The sequence below is a fragment of the Microtus pennsylvanicus genome, chromosome 1, assembly GCF_037038515.1.
Source record: "Microtus pennsylvanicus isolate mMicPen1 chromosome 1, mMicPen1.hap1, whole genome shotgun sequence".
Classification (NCBI taxonomy): domain Eukaryota; kingdom Metazoa; phylum Chordata; class Mammalia; order Rodentia; family Cricetidae; genus Microtus; species Microtus pennsylvanicus.
The window spans coordinates 75,328,156-75,341,745 of record NC_134579.1 but is presented as its reverse complement, the minus strand read 5'-3'; the positions used below and the strand labels follow the sequence as shown (position 1 = coordinate 75,341,745).

The following is a 13,590-nucleotide window of genomic DNA, read 5'->3' as shown; positions in this document are numbered from 1 at the left end:
CTGACTCTGTCTGTTGTCTCTTGTTACTTTCTTAGTCTTCCCTCCTCCTTCCAAGTACAGACTTCATTGTATCTTAGAATAAAAGAATGGAAATATTTGTCTACTATTTTGATAGAGAATAAAAAAATCCAGAATTCAATCATTCTATTCCTCTCTTAGTTGTATTTGCTTGTAAGGCTAGTGTCAACAGAACTCCAGAAAGAAGCATTCCTTGTGGTGTTCCGTCTACAACTTACATCAAATTGAGGTAACTGTCAATTCTTGCTTTATAACTATGATTATGTTATCTTTCTTCTGAAGCCAATGAAACTTTATTGCCTAGCTTTAAAAGCTATGAAATAGTATTATATATATATATATATATATATATATATATATATATATATATATAAAGACATCTCATTATAAGACTGCAAGTACTGTTGCAGATGTCTTTAATCAGGTGAACTCAAGCTGAAGCACATGAGTTCCTCTGCTTCCTATGATGGCTTTGCGAACACATGGAGATAACAATAGATTGACTATGAAAAATTGACATGTAAAGACTAATGCGCATATAGGTCTCTGTAGCTGCTGACCAGTGATCATCTAAGATTATTCACACACGGCAGAGACAGAACAGGTATGGAAGAGGTACTATAGTGTGCCTAGCTCAGTGTGTCCATTTTGCAAGTCTGCCTTCGAGAAATCAGTATAAGATAACACAGGTCACTTGTGCTAATCCACACAGTTGGTATATTGTTACTGCCATCCCAGGGAACCAACAAACTAGGCAATGATCTGCAAAATATTTCTGATTTGCACACATTTTTTGATCTTGCCTCATATTTCATCCTTAAAGATATTGACACGTTGGCTCATATTTATCAATTTATGACTGTGTATAAATAAGGTTAAATAATTTTTACTCTTAAATCATAAACTTATTTCCCCTCTTTTGATATGTTAATACTGTAAGCAAAGGTACAGTAGTATAGCTTTAAAAAAAGGCCTTTTCTTCAATGGCGTCCACCTGTGAATGTGTGATCATGAAATTATTTTGTTATTAGAAACTCAATTTTGAATACATATGAATTCTATGACACTGAGGGACATGCCTGTCATTTTTAGTGGGAAGCATTAAGAAAGTTAATCCTGTCATATAATGCACTGACTGGGAGTTAGGAAGTTCTTTTGTTACATGAGATGGCTGGAAATAGAATAAATAGAAGAAAAAGGAAAAATTCATAACCCAAACCATAAAAGTTTGTAGCCTCTGTTATCAATACTCATTAAAACTCAAGGTGAACATGGACCCTGCATTTGTGGGTCTGAAGCAGAATAAATATCCTTCATTTGTAAATTCTTCCTTCCAAGTAACTCATACCAATATTTGAATGTCCACAATTCCAAAGAAGGATTTAAAAAAAACTAAAATCACAGGAAGGCAGAAAAGAGTAGCAAAACAGTCCGTCACAAAAGAATCAAAATATTTAAAAAATATTTATATATTTATATAGAGGTTTATTTAATGATTTAATGTTTGTGTGTTTGTACGCAAAAGCCACAGCAGGAGTGTGATAGAGGATAACTTGTGTAGGTTGTCTCTTTCCTTTCACAATGTATCCTTAGAGTCATGCATCAGATCTGGCTCTTACAATCATGAAACACACTTCCTCGTCTGCATATTTCCTGAGCCTAGTGAATAGGGGTTTGAGAAAGACAGCTCAGGTACACAATTTCTTTAACTATGCATAAGTTAAAGTGTATATGAATAAACCCTCATGGTCCTGACATTCCTCCTGCTTCTGTCCAGTCTCTCCTATGACTTCTTCTATCACAATTCATTAATTCTTCTCTCCAATTTAGAGCTGTTCCCTGTTCTTATTATCTGCCCCCTAAATCCCTGTCGGTTAAACATATTATTTTTACATTAGTTAAGCAGTATGAATATTTCCATGAGTGTTTTAGAAACCATCACACACTCATTCTTCATCAGTTGTCCCTATCCTTACTTCAGTACAATTACAGCCAAATGTGTTCATTCCCCAACTTTTTTCTCTATAACTCTGTTTTTTATTGCCATTTTCAATTTCTATAAATTTATACTGCATGTAGTGAGTCATGCAATATATTTATCATCCTAGACACCAACATTAACCAGTGTGTCTCTACGGGTAAATATACTGAGGAACCAATTAGAGAGAATGAGCCAGGCCTCTTGAGCATCCTAATAAGAGGCTCATGTAATAAATTTTTCTGTCCTCAGCATGAGTAGGAAAAGCTCCTGAATAAAGAGATATTTATAAATTAAAGTCAACAACATTGGTTCTCAAACTTGTTAATGATTCCTAAATACAGTTTGTCATTATATTGTTACCACAACCATAAAATGATTTGTTGCTATTTCATAACTGTAACTTTCCTACACTATATATCGTAATATAAATACCTGATCAACAGGATATCTGATATACGACCACTGTGGGTGTTGTGACCCACATGTTGAGAACTACTGGTCTACATAATGTTCCCATGTAAGAGAAGTCATCCTCTGAGGAGGTAGATTTTTCTGACCTTGATCAGAAAGGATTTAGTAGTCAAAGCCTTGGGAAATTCTCCTTGAAACAGACATGGTAGACCTAAATCTGGTCAGTGTAGATCCGTAGCATTCTCTAAAGAATTTGGAAACTCTCAGCTGAGAACATGTTTATCTCTTAGTGACTTCTCAGGATTCAACAGGCCAAGCAACAGGGGCCGCTGTGATTCCTTGGTCATCCTCAGGCATAAAGTGACACACAGACATTTGATGACATAAACATCTAAGCAGGGATTTGGTTGGCCAAGAAAAATTTGCATGAAGGGCCCTGTTGGTTCTCTGAAAAAATTTAAAGGAGAAAACAGATCCATACCATGTCTGTCTCAGCAGAGCTCAGTGGTGTCTGCACCATGGCTTGGATTCCTCTCCTCTTCTTCCTCCTTCACTGTACAGGTCAGGAGAGTCATCTACACCATGATGCATTAGGGAATCCATTTGACTTCCAGATTCGTTCTTCCCTTTTCTCTCATCCAAGGAGATAATGTGTTTCTCTATTTACAGGGTCTTTCTCCCAACCTGTGCTGACTCAGTCACCCACAGCCTCAGCCTCCCTGGGAGCCTCGGTCAAACTCACCTGCACCTTGAGTAGCGACTACAGCGCCAACACCATTTATTGGTACCAGCAACAGCCAGACAAGGCTCCTAAGTATCTGATGTATGTTATGAGTAATGGAAACTACCAGAAGGGAGATGGGATCTCTGATCACTTCTCTGGCTCCGGCTCTGGGACTCATCGCTACTTAAGCATCTCCAACATCCAGTCTGAAGATGAAGCTGACTATTTCTGTGGTGTAGCTTATAGCACTGGAGGACAATATGGGTGAACACAGTGACACAGAGAGATGAGGAAGCAGGACAGGAACTGTTATCTTCTCTTCTACCAAGTCTAACCTATGGTTTTGAGTAGGAATATCTGAAGTTCTTAGGTATGACACTCATTGGATATTTTCCTCTTATTACTCAAGAGAATACAGTGTAAGTCTAGCAGTTTAACTTGAGCTCCTTCTGAAAGAGGGGAAAGGCAATGTTTGTATTGAGTGTACTTCTACGTAAAAGTAATGATTATATACAATCAAATCTCATGTGTATAGAGCTGAGGCAGTGAGAACATTCTCCTTTGAAGTTGGAGAATTGGGTTGAAAGCTCTCACTGTTACTCTCCAAAGTTCACAGGAATGTCTATTCATTGTAAAAAAGGCTTTTTTTCTCTCATGATCTGTTTTTTTTTTTAACTCCAGCAAATTCCCAAGAAGTACAGTGCAATAACATTTATGAGGCAGTGTGATAGGGCCTCCTAGACTCATGAAAAGATTATAGAAACAGCCACAATGGCTGAGCATCGTCCTTAAATGTACACAAACTTTTTCACATTGCTCCTGACACTCCTCTTTACTCAGTAAGCTTTCCCAGATACTTTGAAGGAAGGATAAAATGACTTCCATATGGTTTAGTCTCTGCAAAAATTCTTGCATATGACCTTTCTATATTTTCATTGAGGCCCCCTTTTGTCTACAATGAGACCACATTTAAAATCTCACATTAGGCTTAATGATGTGGGATTCCACTCTGTATGCTGTGAATACCATTGGTTAATAAAGAAGTTGTTTTGGGCCTGTGATAGGGAAGAACAGTGCTAGGTGTGGAAAACTAAATTAAATTTTGGGAGATGGGAGGCCGAGTCAGAGAAAAACGATGGAGCGGCCTGCGAAGACAGATACACAGGAAACTTGCCAGTAGGCCACGAGCCTCATGGTAAAATATAAAATAATAGAGACAGGTTGATTCTTGATATAAGAGCTAGCTAGAAATATGCTTAAGTAATTGACCAAGCAGTGATTTAATTAATACAGTTTTTGTGTGGTTATTTAGGGAGTCTGGTTGGCTGAGAAACGAACAAACAGAGGGCAGCTGGGAACACACTAACAGTTTCTTACTACAGCTTCAAATAACTAATGAAATTATAAGACAACATGCAAGGAAGACTAAAATTAAACAGCAAACAAACAAACAAGAAAACTCCACAAAATTCCCATTCAGGGAATGTATTCAGAGAATATCAGCTCATTAGTCTTTTGAATAAGATTTTAGTGAGAAAGCTAGAAGAATTATACTTGTTTTCCTAGAGAAATCTCTAAAACCCAACTTGTTGAGGAGAATCATACATCAGGCCCTATGGGCTGCTAAGAGGTTCTGTTAGATCAAAAACCCCAAACAGTCAGTCCTGCTTGGTGATAGGAGGTTCTGATGGTTTTGCCCACCTTTTCAGTTCTTTCTTAGAATGGCATAACTTTTCTCCCCTTTGTAGTAATAAGGAGCTGCGGCGGGGCTGCGTCCCCAACACCCCAGCCGCCTGCTCGGCTAGCTTAACCCGAAATAATTACATGGACACTGTATTCATTTAAACACTGCTTTGGCCCATTCCTATTTAGCCTCTTCTAGGCTAATTCTCACATATTAATTTAGCCCATTTCTAATCATCTGTGTAGCGCCGGTCTTACCAGGAAGATTCTAGCCTATGTCCATCCTGGGTCGGAGCTTCATTGCTTGCATCTGCCCGGGAGCGGAGCATGGCGTCCATCTGAGGTGTCTGCTCCGGAGAGGAGAGCTGTCGAGTCTGACCTCACTTCCTCTTCCTCCCAGCGTTTTGTTCTATTTACTCCTCCCACCTATCTTCTAACCAATGAAATGGGCCAAGGCAGTTCCTTTATTAGCCAATGACCTTCCTCCATCACCCCTTTAGGTTATTTCTTTACATGGTGACCAGAGCCCAAAGCCTGCCTTTTTCTTCACTATTCCCCTAAAGCTCACCTCCCTATAACATGACTGATTGTACACTGTATTAGTTACTTTATATTACCTTGATAAAACCTCATGACAAAGACAACTAATGGAAAGGAGAGTTCATAGTAAAATTATGATTCCAAAGGGATACTGATGTGGGATTCCCTTCTGTATGTTGTGAATACTGTTGATTAATAAAGAAACTGCCATGGCCTGTGATAGGGCAAAAGAGTAGAGCTAGTTTAGTAGAACTAAACTGAATACTGGGAGAAAGAAGGTGGATAAGAGAGACACCATGGAGCCACCCGAGGGGAAAGATGCGAGCTGAGCTGGAACCTTGCTAGTAGGCCACAAGCCTCGTGGAAAAATATATAAAATTATAGAAATGGGTCAATTTAATATGTAAGAGCTTGGTAAAAAGATGTTATTGTGATTGTTCAAGCAGTAATTTAATTAATACAGTTTATATAATACAGTTATTATTTCAGGAGTCACAGGCAAGGCACAGGCAAGTCACAGGAACAGGATCAGAAATTCAGGTCTCATCTCAAATGTCAAGTTAAAGATGAGTGTGGTACAGGCTTTGAAAGGTCAAAGCTTACCTCAAATGACTTGGTAGTCCACAACATACACTTCCTAAACTTATCTAAATAGCACCACTAACTTTGGGTTAAGTGGTCAAATGCCAGAACTTATGGGAACAGTTTCACTCAAACTACCACATTCACCATGCAATGGAACTCCATGCCGACTTAACTTAAACAGTCATGTCTTCTTTTCTTCCCCATCTTTTTACTTCTCTTCTGTACAGCTGCCAAGTTTGCCTTATCTCAATTCGCTGAACTCTTTCCTTTTAAGCTCTGATGAACCTGTTTTCAAGCTTCAAATACATTTAGGAGGTAGAAGGAGAATAGAGCAAGAAGGGAGAAGGGAGAGGCAAAGAAAAGGCAGAAGTAGAGAGGAAGAGTGACAGAGTGACAAAGACAGGTGGAGGGAAGAGAAGTGAGGGAGAGATGGAGAAGAGAGGGATAGAGCCAGACAGAGAGAATGCTCTGCATAATATTTTTGACTGCATCTGATGTCATGCAATAGGTTATCTAAGTAATAGCCAACAACAGAAGCTAGGCAATGCAGGACACAGAGGAGCGACTGACCACACCAAAGTGAAGATGGCAATCTCTTTACATTATAACAGTATATATCTATGAAGTATTAAGGTAGAACCATTAGGTCATCATCATCACACACACACTTGAGACTGAACAACAGCGGTCCGTGTTCTTTCTAAATAGGCTTTCCCATACCAGATGCCCTACTGCTAGCAGAATGTCCTCTGTGTGTTATTCAGAAAATAACTACCACATCTTTTCTCTCTTAACCAAATTCAATCTCAAACCTACCTAAAGCCAAGAGCAGGCAAAGAAATTCTAAAACTGATCTGGAATTTTTACAAGTAGCTCAAAAATTGCTTATTATTCTGTTTTCTTTAAATGCTCATGAGATTCCCAGCCTCTGGCGAAAACAATACAAGTGCCCATTTTTGGAATGACTATTTTGGGATCATCATGATCACCAAAACTCTTTTCTTACAACATCCACATTTAAAGACAAGATTGGAGCTGTAATGTGTAGAACTGGCATATAGGAATAGGGGTTGAAGTTCATGAGACACTGCTCTCTCTCTCTCTCTCTCTCTCTCTCTCTCTCTCTCTCTCTCTCTCTCTCTCTCTCTCTGTACTGCAGATAGAATGAAAAGCTTGGGAGAGGTTTATGTGTGATCTGAATGGCCTCATGACCCAGAAGTCTAGGATGTCTAATGTCATTCTTTAAACCAGAATGCCCCCAGTTAAAATGTTGGCATTGAAGAAACAAAGAATCTATCAGTTCTTCCACATCAGGTACTAGGAAATTTGTGGGTTAAGATTCAGTAATGGTTTCCATTTAATTTTCTTAGAAGACTTTTGTTCAAAGTAGATTGATATCATCCACTTGTTTATAAAAGTATTTTTCCCCAACGGAAAAGGGGACAAAATGACTGCATGGTCTGAGAAGTACCGAGCCCTGAATCCAGAAAGACAAAGACCCTGAATAGAATCTACGTCTTTCCTGGAGAGAATCAAGATAGAGAGCTACCAATTCCTCAAGCTCAACATATTTGCAAGAACCAAGTAAAATGTTCTTGGAAGCAGAACAGACAGGATCTACTGGGATAATTAAAGTAAATGATATTATAAATTAGAATGTGATTAATGAACATAAGACAAGTTAAACATTTGATTTTCTGTAATCAAGAGAAAGGAAGGATTGCTACAGTGGAGTAGATTAAAAGAAGTTGTTAATATTTTCCCTCATTTTCAAAGACAAATATTGTTATCATGTATCATATTTCCACCATGTGTAGTAGGCTTTTAATAGCTTTTCCTCTAGATTTTTATTATTTATTATTTCATATATATGTATATATACATATATATGTGTTCACACACAAAAACACACATATGTATATGTGTATATACACACACACACACACACACACACACACACACACACACACACACACACACATATATATTGAGCCAATGTCTCATAATGTGAACCAAGCTGACCTCAAAAACACAGTGACCTAGGATTATGGTGCTGGGATTAGAGGCATAAACTATCCTGCATGGTGTTTCTATTTTAGATTCATATTTTTAATTTTTCAATTTTTGATGTGATTATAATTTCAACATATTCTTCTTCCCTTTCCTCCTTTTAACCCTCCCAGATACCCTTCTTTTTTCTTTTTCTAATTCATGGACTCTTTTTGTAAAAAATACTATTATACTCATATATGTGTATATGTATGTAAGTATATGTGAATATAGATATACCTAAGTGTGCATATGTATATTCATTAATGTATATGTATTCCTAATTATGGCATGCTCAGTCTGCAGAATGTTAATTGTATGATTGTTTTCATGGCTGATCATATTTATAATCAGGGAAATGCAAAGCAAGACAACTTTAAGATACCATCTTACACCTGTCAGAATGGCTAAAATTAAAAACAGCAATGATAGCCTTTGCTGGAGAAGTTGTGGGGAAAGGGGTACACTCATCCATTGCTGGTGGGAATGCAAACTTGTGCAACCACTTTGGAAAGCAGTGTGGCAGTTTCTCAGGAAATTCGGGATCAACCTAAACCTGGACCCAGCAATACCACTCTTGGGAATATACCCAACCAAGGCCTTATCATACAACAAAAGTATATGCTCTACTATGTTCATAGCAGCATTGTTTGTAATAGCCAGAACCTGGAAACAACCTAGATGCCCTTCAATGGAAGAATGGATGAAGAAAGTATGGAATATATACATATTAGAGTACTACTCAGCAGTAAAAAAACAAGGACTTCTTGAATTTTGCATACAAATGGATGGAAATAGAAAACACTATCCTTAGTGAGGTAAGCCAGACCCAAAAAGAGGAACATGGGATATACTCACTCATATTTGGTTTCTAGCCATAAATAAAGGACATTGAGCCTATAATTCGCCATCCTAGAGAAGCTAAATAAGAAGGAGAACTCAAAGAAATACATATAGGCATCCTCCTGAATATTAACCTTCATCAGGCGATGAAAGGAGACAGAGACAGAGACCCACATTGGAGCACCGGACAGAAATCTCAAGGTCCAAATCAGGAGCAGAAGGAGAGAGAGCACGGGCAAGGAACTCAGGACCGCGAGGGATTCACCCACACACTGAGACAATTGGGGATGTTCTATTGGGAACTCACAAAGGCCAGCTGGCCTGGGTCTGAAAAAGCCTGGGATAAAACCGGACTCGCTGAACATAGTGGACAATGAGGACTACTGAGAACTCAAGAACAATGGCAATGGGTTTTTGATCCTACTGCACATACTGGCTTTGTGGGAGCCTAGGCAGTTTGGATGCTCACCTTACTAGACCTGGATGGAGGTAGGTGGTCCTTGGACTTCCCACAGGGCAGGGAACCCTGATTGCTCTTTGGGCTGATGAGGGAAAGGGACTTGGTTGGGGGAGGGGGAGGGAAATTGGGGGCGGCTGCGGGGAAGCGACAGAAATCTTTAATAAATAAATAAATTAAAAAATTTAAAAAAAGAATTAACAAGTATCAAAAAAATTGATGTGCTCTTTCCTGTGGAGCACTATAGCTTTTTCTCTCAGAATTGCTTAGGTGTGTGTAGTTTTTGTTACGGTTGAGGTGTTCTGGGCTCTCCCCACTCACTGTGGCATGACTATTCCTGTAGTCCTTGTTTAACTCATGTTTAGGCTGAATCAAATGTAACATTTTAAAGACCTTCCAGCCTGCAGCATGTGTGACATGACTGCAGCATCTGTCTTTAAATCCCCCACCATCCTTTGTCTTTCCCAGGCAGGGGCCTACTCTAAAGGTCTCACTGTGCTCTTAATTCATTTAACAAAGTTTGGTGATTTGCAACTTTCTTTCAGGAACTTTTTCAGAAACAAATAATAGAGTATAGCTTATGTGGGAGTGTCATCTAACTGTTGGTTTCATTGGTTAATTAATAAATAAACTGCTTGGCCTTTGATAGGCCAGCCCTTAGGTGGATGGAGTAGACAGAACAGAATTCTGGGAGAAAGAAAGCTGAGTCAGGCAGTCACCATAGCTCTCCTCTCCAAGATGGATGCAGGTTAAGATCTTACTGGTAAGCCTCCACTTTGTGGTGGTACACAGATTATTTGAAATGGGTTAATATAGATGTGAGAGCTAGCCAGTAAGAGGCTAGAGCTAATGGGCCAAGCAGTGTTTAAAAGAATACAGTTTCCCCTTGCGGTCCTGAGTTCCTTGCTCGTGCTCCCTATCCTTCTTCGCCTCATTTGGACCTTGAGATTTCTGTCCGGTGCTCCAATGTGGGTCTTTGTCTCTGTCTTCTTTCATCGCCTGATGAAGATTACTATTCAGGAGGATATGTTTGTCTTTGGATTCACCTTCTTATTTAGCTTCTCTAGGATCGCGAATTATAAACTCAATGTCCTAGGCAGTTTGGATGCTCACCTTACTAGACCTGGATGGTGGTGGGCGGTCCTTGGACTTCCCACAGGTCAGGGAACCCTGATTGCTCTTCGAGCTGATGAGGGAGGGGGTCTTGATAGGAGGAGGGGGAGGAAAATGAGAGGCGGTGGCGGGGAGGAGGCAGAAATCCTTAATAAATGAATAAATTAAAAAAAAGAATACAGTTTCTGTGTAATTATTTTGGGTAAAGCTAGCCGTGTAGAGCTTGGTGGGAATGCAGCCCACCGCAGCTCCTACTACTACATATAGCTAAATAAATTTATAAACAAAGTAATTGATTTACCAATTAAAGTAGTTCTAGACTTTATAAAAATACATCTCAGAATGAAGGTAAGATTTGTCACTATGCTGTTATAGTATATTTACACAATGCAATAGATTTATAGATATAGCAGAGTTTATGAATTTATACAACTTATAAGTAGTATTATTTTGGGAAAGTTGTATAATTGTAAAGTCTTTGGGTGCCTGGAGAGAAGGTTGAGGGTTGAAGAACACAGACTGATCTTACAGTACATTCAGATTCATCCCTTGAATTAATGTAGGGTCGTTTATCACTGCCTTTAGTTTCAGCTCCTGTGAATCCAACAGCCCTGGCCTCTGTGTGTATGTGTGTGTGTCTTTCACATGCACACATAATTTATAATAAAAAAGATCAAAAGAAAAATAACATCTGAAATTTTTTTCAGGAATCTATAATCTGAGAATGAAAATTTATCACTGGAAATTTATTTATTTATTTATTATTATTTATATTTATTTTTATTTATTACTGGAAGTAAGTATCCACAGTCCAGCAGGGGGCACTGTGTACTTCTCAGAAACTGACAAGAACTGAAACTGACTACTAACTCGAATTTAATCTCCTGGGACAATTTCACATCCAGAATTAGAGGTTACAGCACAGCAGATGTTTCCCCAGAGCTGCTCCACCCTCCCTGGGATTAGAATTGTGCCCTGTGCTGAAGAGATGTAATTTAGTGTTGATGGTGATAATAAAAGACTCACACTGCAGCAAGTCACCATTTCCCAAATACCCTGAAAACCCCAAAGATCAGTAGCAACTGTGCATCCTGGGATATCTTGAGATCTAAAGCAGGGCCTGGACACCTGACTCATCCCTCTGTCTTTCCTCCATCTCTGTCAAGTTTTGAAAAAGCCTGTCTATGGAATGACCCCCTCATTCTTTGCTTGATTCTTAAATGTAACAGCTATTTATTTCACCGTCTCCTCCACAAACTGAACTGATGCTGAGGAATGATGGTTTCTAGCAGTTACTGTTTGTCTCTTTCCATCTGTTGCCATCATAATTTAAATCTCCACAGACAACAAGGTGAAGGGAAGTATCTTCCTTCATTTGTGTTCTAACTAGAATAAAAAGTGGAAACATTTGTCAACTGTTGTGATAGACAATAAAACCATAAAATGAGAAGTAAAATATTTTAACCCTCCCATAGATGTATTTGCTTGTATGAGTCCATAAGTCTCCACAGAGAAGCATTCTCTGGAATGTTCTTTCTACAACTAAATTAAAGTGGAATAACTGTTCATACATATTTTATAACTATTGGTATATTATCTTTCATTTGAAGAAAATAAAATCCATTGTATAGTTTTTAAAAGCTATAAAAATGTATATTGTAGTTTTACTATATAATGACACTATAGTAACATATGACAATAACATACACTTTTATAATTGACATATTAGTGTCACAAGGATATGTGCTCAACTATGTTCATAGCAGCTTTTTGTCATAGCCAGAACCTGAAACAACCTAAATGCCCCTCATCTGAAGAATGGATAAGGAAAATGTGGTACATTTAAACAATGGAGTACTACACAGCAGATAAAAAAAATGACATCTAGAATTTTGAAGGAAAATGGATAAGCTAGAAAACATTATTTTGAGTGAGGTGACCCAGACACAGAAAGACAATTATCACATGTACCCACATATAGATGGTTTTGGAACACAAAGCAAAGAAAACCAACCTACAAACCACAATCCCAGAGTTCTTAGACAAGAGTGGGGACACCAAGAGAGACTTACATAGATCTAATCTACATGGGAAGTAGAAAGTAGAAAAAGACAAGATTTTCTGAGTAAATTGGGAGTATGAGGATCTTGGGGGAGAATAGAAAGGGAAAGGGAGAGGCAGGGAGGGGAGCAGAGAAAAATGTAGAGCTCAATAAAAATAAATAAAAAAGGAAGAAATAATTGACATATTATATAACATAATTGTTGTATTAATATATGTTAAATATATTATATTATCAATATACTGTATAATACATATATAATTAATGTATATTATATTATTTAATATGTAATTATTATATATTTATTTTAGGAATACATATATATATACACACATATTCTCCTTCCCAAGTAACTCACATCAATATTTGAATGTCAGTAATACCAAAGAAGTGCCTAATATAAAATCAAAACAGGCAGACAGAAAAAAGTACCAAAATAGTCATGAAAGCATCAAAAGAATTAAAGATAATTTAATTATTTACTTCGCTACATATTTATTTAATTATTAAATGTGTGTGTGCCAATCCTCCTTTTTCCCCAAGTTCCCCCCTTCCTCCCCTTCTCCCTTTTCCTTCCCCATCTCCCCTTACCCCCATCCCACCCCACCCCCAAGATCTCAATTTTCTCCCCGGCAACTTTGTCTACTTCCCATAGCCAAGAGGATAACTATATGTTTTTCCTTTGGTTCACCTTCTTACTTAGCTTCTTTAGGATCACCAATTGTAGGCTCCGTGTCCCTTATTTATGGCTAGAAACCAATTATGAGTGAGTACATCCCATATTCATCTTTTTGGGTCTGGGTTACCTCACTCAGGATAGTATTTTCTATTTCCATCCATTTGCATGCAAAATTCGGGAAGTCATTGTTTTTTTACCGCAGCATAGTACTCTAATGTGTAGATATTCCACACTTTCTTCATCCATTCTTCCATTGAAGGGCATCTAGGTTGTTTCCAGTTTCTGGCTATTACAAATAATACTGCTATGAACATAGTTGAACAAATGCTCTTGTCATATGATAGGGCATCTCTTGGGTATATTCCCAGGAGTGGTATTGCTGGGTCCAGGGGTAGGTTGATCCCAAATTTCCTGAGAAACCGAAACACTGCTTTCCAAAGTGGTT

General features: G+C 38.2%; 1 gene segment (V, D, J or C); it reads left to right on the top strand.

Moving 5' to 3' along the window:
• Nucleotides 1-2,906: 2,906 nt before the first annotated feature.
• LOC142839700 (immunoglobulin lambda variable 4-69-like) lies at nucleotides 2,907-3,402 on the top strand. The segment is given in 2 exon segments: nucleotides 2,907-2,971; nucleotides 3,080-3,402. Coding segments are annotated over 2 exon segments (366 nt in total).
• The last annotated feature ends 10,188 nt before the right edge of the window (nucleotides 3,403-13,590 follow it).